This window comes from Lissotriton vulgaris, chromosome 3_1 (assembly GCF_964263255.1).
Source record: "Lissotriton vulgaris chromosome 3_1, aLisVul1.2, whole genome shotgun sequence".
Classification (NCBI taxonomy): Eukaryota; Metazoa; Chordata; class Amphibia; order Caudata; family Salamandridae; genus Lissotriton; species Lissotriton vulgaris.
In genome coordinates this window covers 1,431,397,955-1,431,415,295 of record NC_141689.1, presented here as the reverse complement: position 1 = coordinate 1,431,415,295, position 17,341 = coordinate 1,431,397,955, and the positions used below count along the sequence as shown (strand labels likewise).

The 17,341-nt window shown below is 51.7% G+C and overlaps 1 protein-coding gene across 1 annotated transcript in view; it reads right to left on the bottom strand.

The window, feature by feature from the left end:
• TNKS (tankyrase) overlaps nt 1-17,341 on the bottom strand; it is a 700,580-nt gene that overhangs the window by 19,110 nt on the left and 664,129 nt on the right. The window contains exon 26 of the mRNA XM_086961923.1: nt 13,899-14,085. Coding sequence (XP_086818049.1) covers nt 13,899-14,085 — 187 coding nt within the window. The remainder of the gene's footprint in view (nt 1-13,898; nt 14,086-17,341) is intronic.

Sequence of the window (17,341 nt, the reverse complement as noted above, 5' to 3'; positions counted from 1 at the left end):
CTCCTGGCAGAGGTGATGGCAACCAGGAAAGCTCAAAGGGAGCACACATTAGGTAAGTAAGTACAAGATTTAAGTCCCACTGGGGCATTAAGAAGGGAACAGGCGGGAACATGTGTGTGATGCCCTTCAGAAACCTATTTACAATGGGGGATTTGAATAAGGAGGGCTGATCAGGTAGCCGTAAGAAGGCGGAAAGATACCCCTTGAGAGTGCCCAGAGTAGAGCCCTGCTGGGCAAGGGAAAGAAGAAAGAGGAGAACCTCAGAAAGGGGTGCAGAGAGTGGGTCCACAGCCTTTGCTGTGCACCATGCCACAAATCTGTTCCACCTGCAGGCGTATACCGACTTTGTGGAGGGACGCCTGGCTGCCAGAATGATATCACAGACTTCGGAAGGCAAGTCAAATGGCCTCAACTGCTGCCGCTCAATCTCCAAGTTTGTAGGTGGAGACTGGACAGGTTCGGGTGCAGGACCGTCCCCTGCTGCTGCGACAGAAGGTCCTCCCGAAGAGGCAGACGAATCGGGGGATCGACTGACATGCTGAGTAGCTCGGGATACCAGTAGCTTCGTGCCCAGTCCGGAGGCACAAGGATAACCTGGGCCCGGTCGCGCCTGATCTTCAGCACTCTGGGCAGAAGTGGTATAGGCGGAAAGGCGCATAACAGAACGCAACTCCACTCGCGACGAAAAGCGTCTCCGAGCGAGTGCCGCCTTGGAAATTCTAACGCGCAGAACTGATGACATTGCATGTTCTCTTCTGTGGCGAATACATCCAACCAAGACTCCCCCCATTGCTGAAAGAGGCCATGCGCCATGTCCGAGTTCAGACGCCATTTGTGATCCATCAGGCACCGACGGCTGAGTTCGTCCGCCCTGGCATTCAGAGAGCCATTCAGGTGTTGAACCACCAGGGTCACACCCTGACGTTCCAGCCGCTGCCAGAGGCGCACCCCGCCCTGTTTGTTGCAGTATCACATGGCGGTGGTGTTGTCCGTGAACACCTGCACTACACTCCCCCGGACAGAGGGGAGGAATGCCTTCCGTGCTAGACGAATCGCCCGCAGCTCCAAAAGGTTGATATGGAGGCGGGACTCCGCCGGAGACCAGAGGCCTCTGATCTCCGCATCTCCCGTGTGGCCTCCCCAGCCCTGGAGGGACGCGTCCGTCACAACCAGGTGCTTCGGGTGGGGTAGGGAGAGGGATCTGCCACTGACCCAATCGCGGTCCGTGAGCCAGTTGTCTCGCAGTGCCCTCCGAGATCAAGACATGATCGGACAGGTTGCCCTGATTCTGGGCCCACTGAAACTTCAGGTCCCACTGCAGAGCCCGCATACGCGTGATGCACCAGAAGGATGCAGGAGGCCATCAGCCCCAGAAGCCGCAGCGTCAACCTGACCGAGACTCGGGATAAAGGCTGAAAGATGGGAATCAGAGCCTGTATATTCCGAACCCGCTGTTCGGGAGGGTAAACCCGAAACTGCGCCGAGTCGAGAACCGCTCCGATGAAGAGGAGCTTCTGAGAGGGACACAGGTGCGACTTCGGCACGTTGATGGAGAACCCCAGCAAATGCAGGAGGTCGGCCGTAGTCTGGAGGTGGCTGACGACTGTCTGGGGTGAGCCCGCCTTCAACATCCAGTCGTCTAGATAGGGGAAGACTGACACCCCTAACCTGCGCAGATGAGCTGCGACCACCGCCATCACCTTCGTGAACACCTGTGGGGCGCTGGTAAGGCCAAAGGGGAGCACGGTAAACTGAAAGTGCTCTTGGCCTACCGTGAACCGCAGGTAACGCCGGTGGGCCTGCAGGACGGGGATGTGAAAATAAGCGTCCTGCAAGTCCAACGCTACCAGCCAGTCTCCAGGGTCCAGGGCAGCTAAGACCTGAGCCAAAGTCAGCATCTTGAACTTCTCCTTCCGGAGGAAACCGTTAATGTTCCACAGGTCCAAGATAGGGCGTAGGCCCCCTTTGCCCTTCTTGGATACCAGAAAGTAGTGGGAGTAACAACCACACCCTACTTCTGGCCCAGGAACGCGCTCAATGGCCCCCTTGGCTAAGAGGGCCGTGACTTCCTCTTGCAGAAGTTGCAAGTGATCCCCCGACACGCGGTGGAATTGCGGTGGCATGGATGGAGGGGGTCGCCTCGAAAGGGAGGGAGTAGCCCCTTCGGACGATTTGCAGCACCCACCTGTCCGACGTGACAGTGCGCCAGTGGGAGAGGTGATGGCGAACCCTGCCTCCCACATGAGTCACATGGGCCTGAAAACTGACTAGGAAGGTTTTGAGGCGGGTGCTGTGGTGGGAGGTGTGGACTGGCCTCGCCGTTGTCTCCGACCGCCGCCACAGCGGTTTCCACGGCCGCCACCGCGCTGTTGAACATTCTGCTGCGCGTGGCTGGCAGCACGTGTGGGGGCACCCCTTCCGTGGCCACGAAAGGAGCGAAAGGCACCCGATTGCTGGTGTGTGGCCGAGACCCAAGGACTTGGCCGTAGCCCTGGAGTCCTTAAAAAGTTCCAGCGCATGGTCTGCCTTGTCGCCAAAGAGGCGACGGCCATCGAACGGCATGTCCAGAAGTGTGGCCTGGACATCGGCCGAGACGCTGGCGGACCTCAACCAGGCGTGGCGTCGAACCGCCAGCGTCGTTGCTATTGCCCTGCCCAGTGAGTCCGTGGTATCCAGCCCACACCGGATGGAATATCGCGCTGCATCCCGGCGCTCCGCAAGGGTTTGTGCGAGTTTGGCCTGGACCTCCTCCGGACATTGTGGCAGCACGTCCGCAACCGCGTCCCACAGAGTGTGGGTGTAGCAGCCCAAGAGACAGGCGGTATTGACAGACTGCAGCTCTAAGCTTAGGGACGAGAACCCCTTCTTCCCGAACTGTTCATATCTCTTGGATTCCCGGTCGGGCGGGGCCGACGGGAACGCGGTCTGGGAATTGGAGGCCTGGATGACCAGGCTCTCGGGGATGGGTGGACAAAAAGCAAGGGTCGCCCGGGGCCGGGCGGTAGCGTCTGGCCACGTTCCTATCCACAGGCGGACCAGTGGCGGGCTTGGACCAAGTGCCCACAAGAACGTTACACAAGGCCTCATTGAACGGCAGCAGAGGCTCGCTGGAGCTTGACTGCGGTTTGAGGACCTCAGTGAGGAGGTTAGTCCTCACGGCCGCGAGGGGGAGCTCAAGGTTTAAGGCCTTAGCCGCCCTAGTCAACACTACACTATATGTAGACCCCTCCTCCGAAGCCAATGTCGGAGGGGAGACAAATCCAGTGTCTGGCGAAGTGTCAATACCACTGGCCTCCCCAAGCTCATATGTCCAGTCCTGTTGAGACTGGCACTCCAGTGCCAGAGGGTCCTCAGACCCGTTTCCTGTAAAACAGATTAACAGACGGGGCCTCCTCATGGAAATAAAAATCTCCAAAGGCCGTCGGATGCGGTGCCCAGCGGCGCCGTTCCAGCGCCAGAGTCGGACCGAAGGGAACATTGTGGACGGCGTCCACAGTGGGCGACACCCGTGGGGCCGGCGCTGGTGAGGTCGACCGGCGATGACCCGGATCCGGAAGCGGATCCGGTGAGGTCCTGCGGCGCCGGGACCGAAGTCGCAGGCGGCGTCGGGGCCGAAGCACCCGACCCGCTAGGGCCTCCAGCCAGGACCGTTGGGTCCGGAGGCGCCACGGAACCCGACTGAGGAGGGAGGGACCTCATGGCCATGAGGTACCACTCGATCTCATCCGGCGTCGCGCCGTGCCCAGGGACCCGAAGGTGTGGGGCAGGCGGCGCTTGCGACTCCCGCGGAGCCGCGTGGGCGGTGTCGCCTGAGCCCCCGGCCGCATAGTGCGAGCGTTGGGGTGGGTCGGAGGAACGATGACGTCTCTCCGACCTTTCATGCCTCTTACCTGAGGACTTGGATCCCAACAACCGGTGTCCACTCCCGAAGCTGCGATGACTCCGACCCCGCGACCGGTCCCTCAACCTCCCGTGGGACCGGGACCTGGAGCGGCGCGGGGCTGACTGCCAGAGCTCGAGCCGCTTGCGGGACCGCTCCCGCCTCGCTTTAGACGTCAGAGCCCGGCAGTCGGAGCAGGTGTGGTCATCGTGGTCGAGGCCTAAACACTTCAGGCAACGGCGATGGGGGCCCGTAACCGACATCAGTCAGTCGCACTTCGAACAGGGTTTGAACCCGGGCATCCCTACCGGCACCGATAGAGTCGAAGACTTGAGGAAAGAAATGATCAAAAAATGGAAGCGGGGCATGGACTTCTGCATGGGAATGGAGCAGCCTGTATTTGTGGCCAGGGGGTGCCTGCTCAAACATTATAGGGTGTGGAAGCGGTGGGCGGTCTATCGTGGTCTGGAGCTGGACCCGCCTCCCGATGACACCACGGACCAGCCTCGAATGTAGCCGGACTACCTTGGCACTTCTGTACAATGGTCAGTGGCAGTACTATACTGTGCACTGAAAGCGTATTACCCAGTTGAGCAGGCAGCAGCGCATAGGGAGGGGGAGGGAGTTGCGGGTGGTGGGGGGATGGGGGGGGAGGGACCTGTTTGTCCTATCTTTGAATTGCATTTCTTTTTCTTCTTATAATGTAACACGAGAAAATAACTGCATATGTGTTCAAATTTCATGATGATGGTGATTGACTCTGGGTGACAGAGCGTTACAGAATATATGCTTATTATGCACTCAAAAATCTGTTTAAAAAAAAAAGAAATGATCAAAAAGATCAAAAAGTCAGTCAAAAAATGACTAGGGGTAGAGCTTCTCCGGATCTGCGCTAGCTGGTGCGGAAAAAAGAAGAACTGACGTCAGCGAGCATGGACGGCGTCTAAGTAACAAGACGACGTCATTCCGGCGCCAACGACGCAGACGACAGACGCGGAGCCGCAGACGACGCCTACCGACGCGCAGGGGTATTGCTACGCAAAAATGTCTGGATCCAGTCTGACGCCTGGGGATATTCTAAGGTAAGGAATCTATCACTAACGTGTCTCTTTCAGATGTCAGTTCTGTACATAGCTTTCCGTGCCAGTAACGCAGAGCCATGATCGAAACCTAAACTGGTGCCATGAAACTAGGGCCCTGAAAGGGATGTCCTTAACCCTACATTTCGGTTCGCAGAACGGGGAGGATGGGTGGGGCGGTAAAGAATCTAACACTAACTAATGTTTCTTACAGATATATCGTTACCGAAGGTTAGTAACTTGTGCATCTGAAAGAAACACGTTAGTGTTATATTCTTTACCTTAGAATAGATACCCCAGCAATACCAACCCCGGTGGTGGGTCTGCGAACCAAGATCACACCAGAAAGTCCTGGAGAACAGAACAGCCGAAAAAGCCATCTCTCCGGACTTGGCTGTCCAGGCGGTAGTGCTTAGCAAGCGTGTGCAGCGAGGTCCACGTAGCTGCCTGACAGATGTCCTGCAAGGGAACTCCCCGACCCAGGGCAGTGGTAGCCGCCGTGGCCCGAGTGGAATGGGCGCGCAGCCCAACAGGACGCCCCTTTTTCGCCAAGGAGTAGCAAACATTGATGCACAAGACGACCCACCGAGAGAAGGTCCGCTTGTGCACCGCCCATCCTTCTTAGCGCCCACGTAAATAACAAATAGCTGGTCGTCCACCCGGAACTGGCGTTTGCAATCTAGATAGGAGAGCGTGCGTTTTGGGTCCAGATGGTGGAGCCTCTCTTCCTCCTTCGTAGGATGCGGAAAGAAGGCGGGCAAGGTGATGGACTGCCCGATGTGAAAGGCTGTGACTACGTTGGGCAGGAAAGAAGAACGAGTCCTCAGAACAACTTTGTCCGGATGGACAGAGAGGAAAGGAGGTTTTGAAGATAGAACCTGGAGCTCACTCACTCTCCTGGCAGAGGTGATGGCAACCAGGAATGCAGCTTTAAGAGTCAGAAGACTAAGGACAGTTATGAAGTGGCTCAAAGGGAGCGCACATCAGAAAAGTCAGAACAAGGTTCAAGTCCCACAGAGGCATCATGAAGGGAAAAGGAGGGAACATGTGTGTGATGCTTTTCAATGATCTATTTACAACAGGGGACTTGAAAAGAGAAGGCTGATCAGGAAGCCTTAAGAAGGCTGAAACGGCAGAGAGGTAGCCTTTGATAGTGCCCAGAGCAAAGCCCTACTGGGCAAGAGACAGAAGGAAGAGCTCTAAAAGGGGACAGAGAGTGGATCCACAGCCTTTGCTGTGCACCATGCCACTAATCTGTTCCACCTGCAGGCATATACCGTTTTTGTGGAGGGACGCCTGGCTGCCAGAATCACATCACAGACTTCAGGAGGCAAGTCAAATGGCCTCGACTGTCGCCGCTCAATCTCCAAGCATGTAGGTGGAGACTGGACAGATTGGGGTGTAGTACCGTCCCCTGCTGCTGCGACAGAAGGTCCTCCTGAAGAGGCAGACAAATCGGGGGATCGACTGACATGCTGAGTAGCTCAGGATACCAGGATCTTCGTGCCCAGTCCGGAGCCACAAGGATGACTTGGGCCCAGTCGCTGCCTGATCTTCTTCAGCACTCTGGTCAGAAGTGGTATAGGAGGAAAGGCGTACAACAGACCGCAGCTCTACTTGCGACAAAGAGCGTCTCCGAGCGAGTGCCGCCTTGGAAATTCCAATGCGCAGAAATGATGACATTGCGTGTTCTCTTCAGTGGCGAATAGGTCTAACCAAGGCTCCCCCCACTGCAGAAAGAGACCTTGCGCCACATCAGAGTTCAGACGCCATTCGTCATCCATTATGCACCTGCGGCTGAGTTCCTCTGCCCTGGCACTCAGGGAACCTGCCAGGTGTTAAACCACCAGGGTGACGCCCTGGTGTTCCAGCCATGTCCAGAGGCGCAGAGCCTCCTGACAAATGGTCCACGACCCCACATCGCCCTGTTTGTTGCAGTACCACATGGTGGTGGTGTTGTCCGTGAACACCTGCACAAGACTTCCCCGGACAGAGGGAAGGAATGATTTCAGTGCAAGACGAATCGCCTGCAGCTCCAGAATGTTGATAAGGAGCTGGGACTCCGCTGGAGACCAGAGGCCTCTGATCTCCCTCTCTCCCATGTGGCCCCCCAGCCCTGGAGGGACGTGTCCGTCACAACTACGTAGGGATCTGCCACTGACCCTATCGCGGTCCGTGAGCCACCACTGCAACTGTCTTGACTGCCCTCCAAAATAAAGACATGGTCGGACAAGTTTCCATGATGCTGGGCCCACAAACGTCAGGTCCCACTGCAGAGCCCGCATCCGCCACTGGGCGTGATGCACCAGAAGGATGCAGGAGTCCATCAGCCCCAGAGGGCGCAGCGTCAACCTGACGAGACTCGGGAGAACGGCTGAAAGATCGGAATCAGAGCCAGAATATCCCGAACCCGCTGTTCGGGAGGATAAACCCGAAACTGCGCCGAGTCTAGAACCGCTCCAATGAAAAGGAGCTTCTGAGAGGCACAAGTGTGACTTCGGCACATTGATGGAGAACCCCAGCAGATGCAGGAGGTTGGCCGTAGTCAGGAGGTGGCGGACTACTGTCTGGGGCGAGCCCGCCTTCAACAACCAGTCGTCTAGGTAGGGGAAGACTGAAACCTCTAACCTGCACAGATGAGCTGCGACCACCGCCATCACTTTCGTGAACACCTGTGGGGCGCTGGTATGGCCAAAGGGGAGCACGGTAAACTGAAAGTGCTCGTGGCCTACCGTGAACCGCAGTGAACGCCGGTGGGCCGGCAGGACGGGGATGTGAAAATAAGCGTCATGCAAGTCCAACGCTACTATCCAGTCTCCCGGGTCCAGGGCAGCTAAGACCTGAGCCAAAGTCAGCATCTTGAACTTCTCCTTCCGGAGGAAGCCGTTGACGTTCCGCAGGTCCAAGATAGGGCGTAGGTCACCTTTGCCCTTTTTGGGAACCATAAAGTAGTGGGAGTAACAACCACACCCTACTTCTGGCCCAGGAACTAGCTCGATGGCCCCCTTGGCCAAGAGGGCCCTAACTTCCTCTCACAGAAGACTCAAGTGATCCCCCGGCACGTGGTGGTACTGCGCTGGCATGGCTGGAGGGGTCGCCTCGAAGGGGAGGGAGTAGCCCCTTTGGACGATTTGCAGCACCCACCTGTCTGATGTGACGGTGCGCCAGTGGAGGAGGTGATGGCGAACCCTGCCCCCCACTGGCATCACATGGGCCTGAAAGCTCGGACTAGGAGGGTTACGAGGCGGATGCTGCAGGGGTAGGTGTGGACTGACCTCGCCGTTGTCCCCAGCGCCTCCATGGCGCCTACCACGTCCACCACCGCGCTGGATGTTAGTCTACGGGCCGTGTCTGGCAGGCGTGTGGGGGCGCCCCTTCCTTGGCTACGAAAGGAGCGAAAGCAAACAGTTTGCTGGTGCGGGGCCAAGAGGCCCAAGGACTTGGCCGTAGCCCTGGAGTCCTTAAAGCGCTCAAGCGCACTGTCTGCCTTGTCGCCAAAGAGGCGACGGCCATCAAACGGCATGTCCATAAGGGTGTTATGGACATTAGCCGGAAAGTTGGCAGACCCCCAACCAGGTGTGGCGACGAATAGCCACCGTCGTTACCATCGCCCTGCCCAGCGAGTCCGTGGTATCCAGCCAACACCAGATGGAATACCGTGCCGCATCTCGACCCCCACTGGCATCACATGGGCCTGAAAGCTCGGACTAGGAGGGTTACGAGGAGGATGCTGCAGGGGTAGGTGTGGACTGACCTCGCCGTTGTCCCCAGCACCTCCATGGCGCTTACCACTACACCACCGCGCTGGATGTTAGTCTACGGGCCGTGTCTGGCAGGCGTGTGGGGGCGCCCCTTCCTTGGCTACGAAAGGAGCGAAAGCAAACAGTTTGCTGGTGCGGGGCCAAGAGGCCCAAGGACTTGGCCGTAGCCCTGGAGTCCTTAAAGCGCTCAAGCGCACTGTCTGCCTTGTCGCCAAAGAGGCGACGGCCATCATACGGCATGTCCATAAGGGTGTTATGGACATCAGCCGGAAAGTTGGCAGACCCCAACCAGGTGTGGCGACGAATAGCCACCGTCGTTACCATCGCCCTGCCCAGCGAGTCCGTGGTATCCAGCCAACACCAGATGGAATACCGTGCCGCATCTCGACCCTCCACAAGGGCTTGGGTGAGTTTAGTCCGGACCCCCTCCGAACATTGTGGCAGCACGTCCGTGACCGTGTCCCACAGAGAGTGGGTGTAACGGCCCAAGAGGCACGCGGTGTTGACTGACCGCAACCCCGAACTAAGTGAGGAGAACATCTTTTTACCATACTGTTCGTACCTCTTGCATTCCCGATCGGGGGGAGCCGTCGGGAATGCGGTCTGGGAGTTAGAGGCCTGGATGACCAGGCTCTCGGGGTGGGTAGACAGGAAGCAAGGGTCGCCTGGCCATGTTCCTATCTACAGGCGGACCTGTAGCGGGCTTGGACCAAGTGCCCAGAAGAACGTCTGACAAGGCCTCATTAAACGGTAGCAGAGGCTCAGCCAAGCTTGCCTGCGGTTTAAGGACCTCAGTGAGGAGGTTAGTCCTCACGGCCACGACGGGGAGCTCAAGGCCCAAGGCCTTGGCAGCCCGCCTCAGCACCACACTATAGGCAGCCCTCCTCCTCCGTAGCCACGGTAGGAGGGGAGACCAAACCAGTGTCAGGCGAAGTGTCCACACCACTGGCCTCCCCTAGCTCACCTGCCCAGACCTGAGAAGACTGGCACTCACGTGCCAGAGGGTCTTCGGACCCCTCCCAATCCTCCTCGCCACCCATCTTCTGATACTCCGGTTCAAAGGATGGGGCTGGGTCATAGAAGTAGAAATCTCCTAGCAGAGTCGAATACGGAAAACCAGGAAGAACCTGGAATAAAAACCTTTCCCTATTTGTGAGTGAGGGACCGATTCTATTGCCCCCTTGATGAAGAGTTGGTGGGCTTCGAGACGTAAGAGCCATAGATGTTTCGACTCGCTGGCGCCCGGAGCTCTGGTTGGAGGAAGCTGTTGAAACTCCAAGGTGTGGCCACACCGAATGATATTCAAGACCCACTGGTCTGATGTAATCGATTTCCAGTTTCTCAGGCAATGAGAGGTCCTGCCCCCCACTGATGTTCTCGGAGGGGTAGGAACAGTAGAAAGAGCCAGGAGGCCGCTATTGACGCTTAGCATTGTCTCTAACCTGGCGACCTTGACGGCTTTTGCCTTGCTGCAGAGTTAAAGAAGCAGATTGACCTTGCCTCCGAGTATACTGGGGTCTGTAGGACAGCGATGACTGAATACGAGGAGTAAGGTTGTTGGTATCCTCCTCTGTTAAAATTCTTTCCCCCCCTCCTCGGAATGGCACTTTACGATATTGAAGAGTGCCTAAGAACTTGGCTGTTTCTGTGTCCTTTTTGATATCCTGTAAGGCCTCATCGATATGCTTTCCAAAAAGCATGTCACCGTCATAAGGCATATCCAACATCCTGTTCTGTACCTCAGGGCGAAACCAGGTCGCCCGAAGCCAGCCTTGTCTCCTAAGGACAGCCGAACCTGCTAGGGCTCTGAAAGCCGTTGTCGCTATGTCCATGGCGCAGTCAATTATTTCTGCAGAAGACCGCTCTCCTTCATCCAAGATTTTCCGTGCATCCATCTTAGTAGTCTCCGGTAATTGGTCTATCAACGGAGCCATATCGCACCACATCTGGCGATCGTAGCGCCTAAGATCGCAAACGCATTGGAGGCACTTGACCTAGAGGAAAACTTCTTCCCCACATTGTCCAGGTGTCTACCCTCCTTGTCCGGTGGAGAGGTCAGAGGAGCTGCTGGGTTCTTCGACTTCCTTTGGGCCGCATGGGAGATCACGGAGTCTAGCCTTGGCTGGCCAACCAGACACGCAGGGCTACCATCAGGTGCCCTGTACTTCTTTTCTAGTCGCAGTAAGACCGGGATGATGGTTGCTGGAGATTGCATAGCTTTCACTCCTTCAGACCACACAAGGTCTATGATGGGAATAGAGCGGACGGATCTTTTGTATGGCTCTTTGAAATCATAGAAAACAGTCCGTTTGAACTGTAGTAACTGGCAAACCAAACCGTTTGGCAGCCTGCTCCATGAGGTTATGGAAACCACCTATGTCTGCAGGTGGTGAATCCACTGGATCTGGTGAAGGAGAAGATGGGCCTGGTGGCACCTAATCGTCCCATTCTCTATTCGGATTAGGGACCTCCGTCACATCCCCACCGTCGTCCGAGAAATCATCATCATCCTGAACTGTATGGACCTGAATTGATGGTTGATCAACCTCCTCAGATTCTGGAATTCGTGGCCGAACCTCCGTTGTAGTGGGAGGTGGTGCAGGAGGAAGAGGCATGTGAATGGTTTCAGGAGGTTGTGAAGGAAACCGCTTCCTGTAGTCCATGAGCATCATCTGCAGGTCTGATATAAGCGAAGAAGGCATTGCCACAACACCTTGCTGGAATTGTTCCTGCAGTCTCTCTCTGGGAGGAGGTTGACGCACCTCCTCATAATAGCCATCAGAATCCGAGTTCTGAGCTGCAAAGGACTGTAAGCATCTCCATTAGGACCATCATTGTCTTCATCCTCATTCTCCTCTGAATTATCCTCATCAAAAAGTAAAGCAGGAGGTAGGGGCGTCACCCTTCGCGGTGAAGTCATCTCAGGCATAATTAGCTGTCTTTTTATCACAATCAGTACTTTTTCCACCGTCGACGCAACACCGTCGACTGAACCGTTGTCAACAAGAGCACCGTTGACGAAGATGTAAGCGTCGACGGCACCGTCGACGAGCTAGTCGTCAATATGAAAGCTGCGTCGTCGACGATGTTATCGTCGACACCACCGTCGGCGTCATCCTCGTTACCAATCTCGTCGACGAGTAAGACAGTCCAATCGTCCACATTGAAGCTGCCATCGTCGACTGTCCCGTCGACAGGGCAGAACTGGCAGTATGATGGATTTTCGTCGTCGTCGACGTACCTGATGTCAAAGTCGACGAGCGGGTTTTCTCCACGGATTTCGAGTCCTGAGGCAAAGAAGCAGGTTTTTTTTAAAAACCTTTTGGTTTCTCTGAAGGCGGAGAGGCCACTGAAGGCTCCTGGGGACCTTTCTGAGTAGATATCACCTCAGCACTCAATCCCACTTTCTCCTTTACACTTCGGTGAGGAGATTTTAGGGGACCAGAACCACCAGACCTATCAGAGATCTTTTGAGTTTATTTAGAAGGAGGCTCAGTAGAGGTGAAGAGGAGGACCTACCCCTTTTTATTGATCTCCTTGAAGAGGAAGCCGAAGAAGAATCCTCATCATCACTGGAAACGACCTCCTTCCTCGATTTCATGTTTTGGAGCCAGGTCAAAAGACGTCCTTCCCTGTCTCTCAAAGTTTTTGTAGAGAAGGTCCTGCAGATTTTACACTCTGTAGCCTTGTGGTCTGGGTACAAGCAATAAATGCAATCTGTATGCTTGTCATCTACATACAGATGCTTTTTAGAGCAAGTAGCACAAGCCTTGAACAAAGCTTTCTTTACCTTATCGGACATTTTTCAAGAAAAAAAAGGTTGTCTTAAAGTTGAAGAAGAAAAAACTGAGTAAAGCCCAGTGGAGACTCCCTCAGCACAATGTGCAGTAGAAAATCCGAGGCTCTGAGGCTCTCTCAGGAAGGTTCCAAGGGGTGAGGCTCTTCTGATTGGTTGTTGCAGAAAGTTTGGTCTCTTTTACAAAAAGAGGTTGATAAGCTACAAAATGAGATGAGTCCTAGGCCTAGTTTTCTCTTTTGTACCTATTACTATTATATATTTTTTCATTTATGAGGCTCCCATTCCGACGACGGGAATGATACAAAGCATGGGAATCTATGAAAGTTCCAATACTGATGCAACAGCACATCTAATCTCTTTCAAAGATCTTACAAACAAAATTCCACCTGGGCCTTCTCTCTGCCCATGTTTCAGCCAATATTGTTTTCCATATCTCCACAGTTACAATATGTATATTCAAACTATCCAGTTTTTTTCCTTGTTAAAGATGGAAGAGAATTTGGGATTTCTGGTTAGACACTGTGGAATTGATTATAACGGCTTTGCCTATTTCGATGCTTAAAATATAGTCAGGCCTTTAAATGCTCCTTTCTTGAATCCGGTTTAGCATGGCTTTCCCATTTTATGGGAATTATTTTGACTCCTGGTTGCTCACTTATGTGGTACTTAAGAGTGGATGTGCAGTACTTCTGCCACAGTGAAAACATATTAAACAATAGGTGCAAAATGGAGGAGGAGCCCAGATAAAAATTCAATTAAGCTCTGAGAGGGAGAGGGTCATCATGTAGCCATCAGTAATTTTTCAATCCAAAAATCGCCCCAGGAAATTTTAAGTACCAACCTGGAGGGATACTGGAGTCAAAAGCCTAAAATGGTCTTTGTCTCTTCTCCTGGTCTTTAAAAATCCCTAAACTTGCAAGGTTTTGTGATCATGTTAGGAACAAAACTTCAGTGGGCTATCCCCAGACACTGTCCTTGCTACTATGATCAACAAAGGCACTACCAACAGGTTTAACATACTATTTTGCATCTGTATACCCTCTCTATAAGTACCACTGGACAAGGTTCTCTATGGCCACCACAGGGTACTTCATATCACTTTGGTAAAAAACAAAAAATAAATAACCCTATACCCCTCCGGCCCCACACATGCCCTGCCTTTTTATTTAATTCTTTTAGATTATAGGTAGAAATGTGCATGAGCCTGTATAGTAGTGGGTTGTGGGTCACTTACCTATTATTAGTGAGGAAACTGTAAAGTGAGCTGGCTAGGGTCCATGCCTATCGATCACATTACTGACATTTCTAATAATTCATTCAAGAACAAAAACAAGCGACAGCAAAAGACCATTAGATGGGTATTTAACTTAGACACAAACCTGTGACAGATGTAACATGATCGATCTTTGTGGGTTGGACAGCCAGTTCCTCCTCCGATGCCATACACATATTGGTTGCTCTTAGAAGAGTTTTCTGCAAAATAAATACCAGCTCCAAACATCCCTCCAATGTATGCATGCCTCTCATCAAACCCTTTGTGAATGATGGCATTGATGAAGGGAGACCCTGCAGAAGAAATTAAAAAGGGTATTGGGTACTCAGCTAGAACATTTACATTTAACAGGGAGTATGATCTTTACATTCAGAATATCATTATTAACTTGTCATGCTTATGTAATACGGAGGACAATGGTTATGCTGCAACCATCAAACAATTTCTACACAAAATACTTTATCTCATCCCAAATGTCACTTATCTCGGTAACACAACTGAGCTGGTGTACTCACAAGCATGACAGAGACCGATGGAAAAAGCGGTGGAACAAAATATTTTTTGCAGGCATGACCTCTGCCATCATTAACCTTTACATTATAAGTACTATTTAAAATATGTAGCTCAGGAATACAACTTACCTAAACTAATAGCTTTGAGGTCCAACCGAATCTTTTACTTAGGCTAGGGAAAGGTGAAATCAGATAGATACCTCTATGTAATTTAGTCTATAGGCTCGTTCTTATTAACTTACTTACCAAGGAGGGGGAGGGCAGTGGTTGCTGAGAAGCATGCAAGAATATTACATCTTTATAATTTTCAGTTGATGGATAAATCTTACTGCAAATTCCTCACCTTATGAATGATCACCAAACCAATAACCTCTGGGAGGTAGGACTGAGTAGTGCTAGTTAACCAAGGAAACCATGTACACAGCACTCGTTACTGTGTGTTTGTCTTTGAGGCAGTAATGTTTACCAAAAATACGCAGTGATGACCATGTGGCTCTTCTGTAGAACACCTCAGCTTAGAACCATGGAAGCAGCCAGGGTCCTAGCGCTGTGGGCCTGAATACCCTCAAGAGAGAGTTTTGTGGTCCATGTATACAAAATATTGATACAGAGGATTGCCCAACATGAAATGGTGTTTGGTTAAAGTCTTCTTGGCTTTGGTGAAGCCCAGAGAGGTGATAATCTACTCTATCATGTTTAGTGTGATCTACGTGTGATACTACAAGCCTGGAGTCAGTCTGTGCAGCTGTTTTTCCTCTCTGGTTGTATGAGAAGAGAAAAAAGTGGAAGCATGATGGACTGACCCATTTGAAAATTATATACCACGTTTGGTAGGAAAGGAGGACAGGTGTGAAAAACCAATTTATCCAGTTTGAATACAGTGAATGGTGGTCGAACCGAAAGAAAGATCTTGAAGTCACCAGCCCTATGGACTGAAGTCATTCCTACCAAGAAGACAATCTTGAGAATGAGAAGTTGAACCAGACAACTGTGCATCGGCTAGAATGGGGATGGCTTAAGAAAAGTCAAGACAATATTCGAATCCCACTGAGGAACAATAAACAGAGTAAGAGTAACATGTCGAGTAAACCTTTCAGAAAGTGCACCACTATTGGTGACTTAAACAATGAAAGCTGGTCAGGAAGATACATGAAAGTGAACAAGTCAGTCAAATTAACTGCAGCCAATGATCGACTGTTGATAAATAAAGATGTAAAGTGTAGAAAATAAGATAGATAAGTAAAATGGGTTCAAGCCTTCCAACTTGCACCACTGAAGAAACTTACTAAAATAACCTGCATAAATTGATTTTGTTGCATAATTCAAAGCAGCTAAGATAGTATCCAGAAATGTAGCTGGTAAGCAAAAAGACTCTAGCTAGCCCTGTTCACTCTCCATTCGTGCAGCAAACGTGTAGGGTGAGGGACTAGACCATTTTGCTGTGAGAGCAGGTCCACCCTGTGCAGAAGAGGTGCCCAAATGCAGAGTTCCAATTGACTGGTATATCAATTCCTCAACGTTCAGTCTGACAGGATCACTGAGGAGCATTGACCGATTAAGAATGGGAGGAAATGCCTTCTGGAGGCCCTGTGACCAACTAACCTTTAAGGCATCAATTAGCAAACTTTTCTAGAGGAAGTGAATAACCCCATACAATATGGATGCTTAACTGTAGTAGTTCTGAAACTTGAATATTCTGGTTTCACAGGCTGTGCATTATTCCACATTCAATTGGTCTGACCAACAATGGTCTCCTTTTTTTTGTGCTGACTTTGTTGTAGACAATCATTTGGTGGTATGTTCACCCCCTGTGACACCAGACATGTGCCTCAGATGTTCCTGTGCTTGCTTGAGATTTTCAGATTCTTTTTTTCCTTTGCGGTCTTAACTTCTTTCTCTCTGTGTTGCCTCTTCCTCTATCCGCCTGTTGTGTCCCTTCATTTCCGAGGAGGCGATAGGGTTGCATGTGAATCCAGAAAATTCAAATTCTTCAGGTTGAAAAACTACTTAGCAGTGTGAAGCTTTTCTAGATTACCATGCTGTGCATTAATTTTTTAGCAGTGTTGGTCTCCTTAGGGATTTTGGGCAGAAATAAATTTGTACTTGAGAACACGTGTTTTTAGCTCTTTTTATCCACTTTGAGCTTTTCGGTTTACTTGAATGTCCACACAGTAATGTTTTCGGAAGGCGCATATGGAGGACTAGGTAGATTCCATACAGATGTCATTGATTAAAGTATTTGGCAAAAAGGCTATTGTGGCTCTTTTTCCCTGAGGGAAATGCTGTTGTTGTATCCACAAATTTAACATCCGTCTTTTTGTAGCATATCTGAATTGTTTGCACCATCCATCATACAATGTTACCCCTGGATACAGGTCTCCCTTTGCCTGCTGGTGCAGAGGAAACTAAGAACTGCTTTCCTTTTCTTAAATGCTTAGTTTCAGTCGGGTAGTACATGACCACTCTTAGGGATGGGTAATATGCGCAAGGCTCTTTCAGTGGGTCTCTAGTTGTTGGAAGAACGCAGCCAGATGTATAGTTAGGTTAACACAGACTTTCAACACCAACCTTCGAGTGAGTGTTAAACGTATTGGCCACATTCTCCCCACTTCTATTGTTCATGAGTCTCTGTTTCTCTCACCAGTGGATACATCTATTCCACTTTGTGGTGCACACCTCTGCGTATCTGATCACCTAGCCTCCCTGAGCACCTCCATAGTCCTTTGTGGGAAGTTCTATGTACTCAGGAGCCAGGCAAGCAGGTTGAGGGCTGGTTGGTTCAAGGTCCCAGAACTGCTGGGAGGCTTAATATTTCTCCTAAAGAGTTCTGCAGGTTCAAAAACCATATCTGTCTCACCCACTGAGGAAACAATAGGATTAGCATCATGGTTGAGTGTCTGTATTTGTCTACTGATATTGGAATTAATGGTATTGGGGAAAAGAAAACAAAAATGTCCCTAACCAATCTATCAATAGGGCATTTCCCTTGATTCGGTGATGTTGGCACCTGGCATTTTGAGTCTTATGTGGGTTGCAA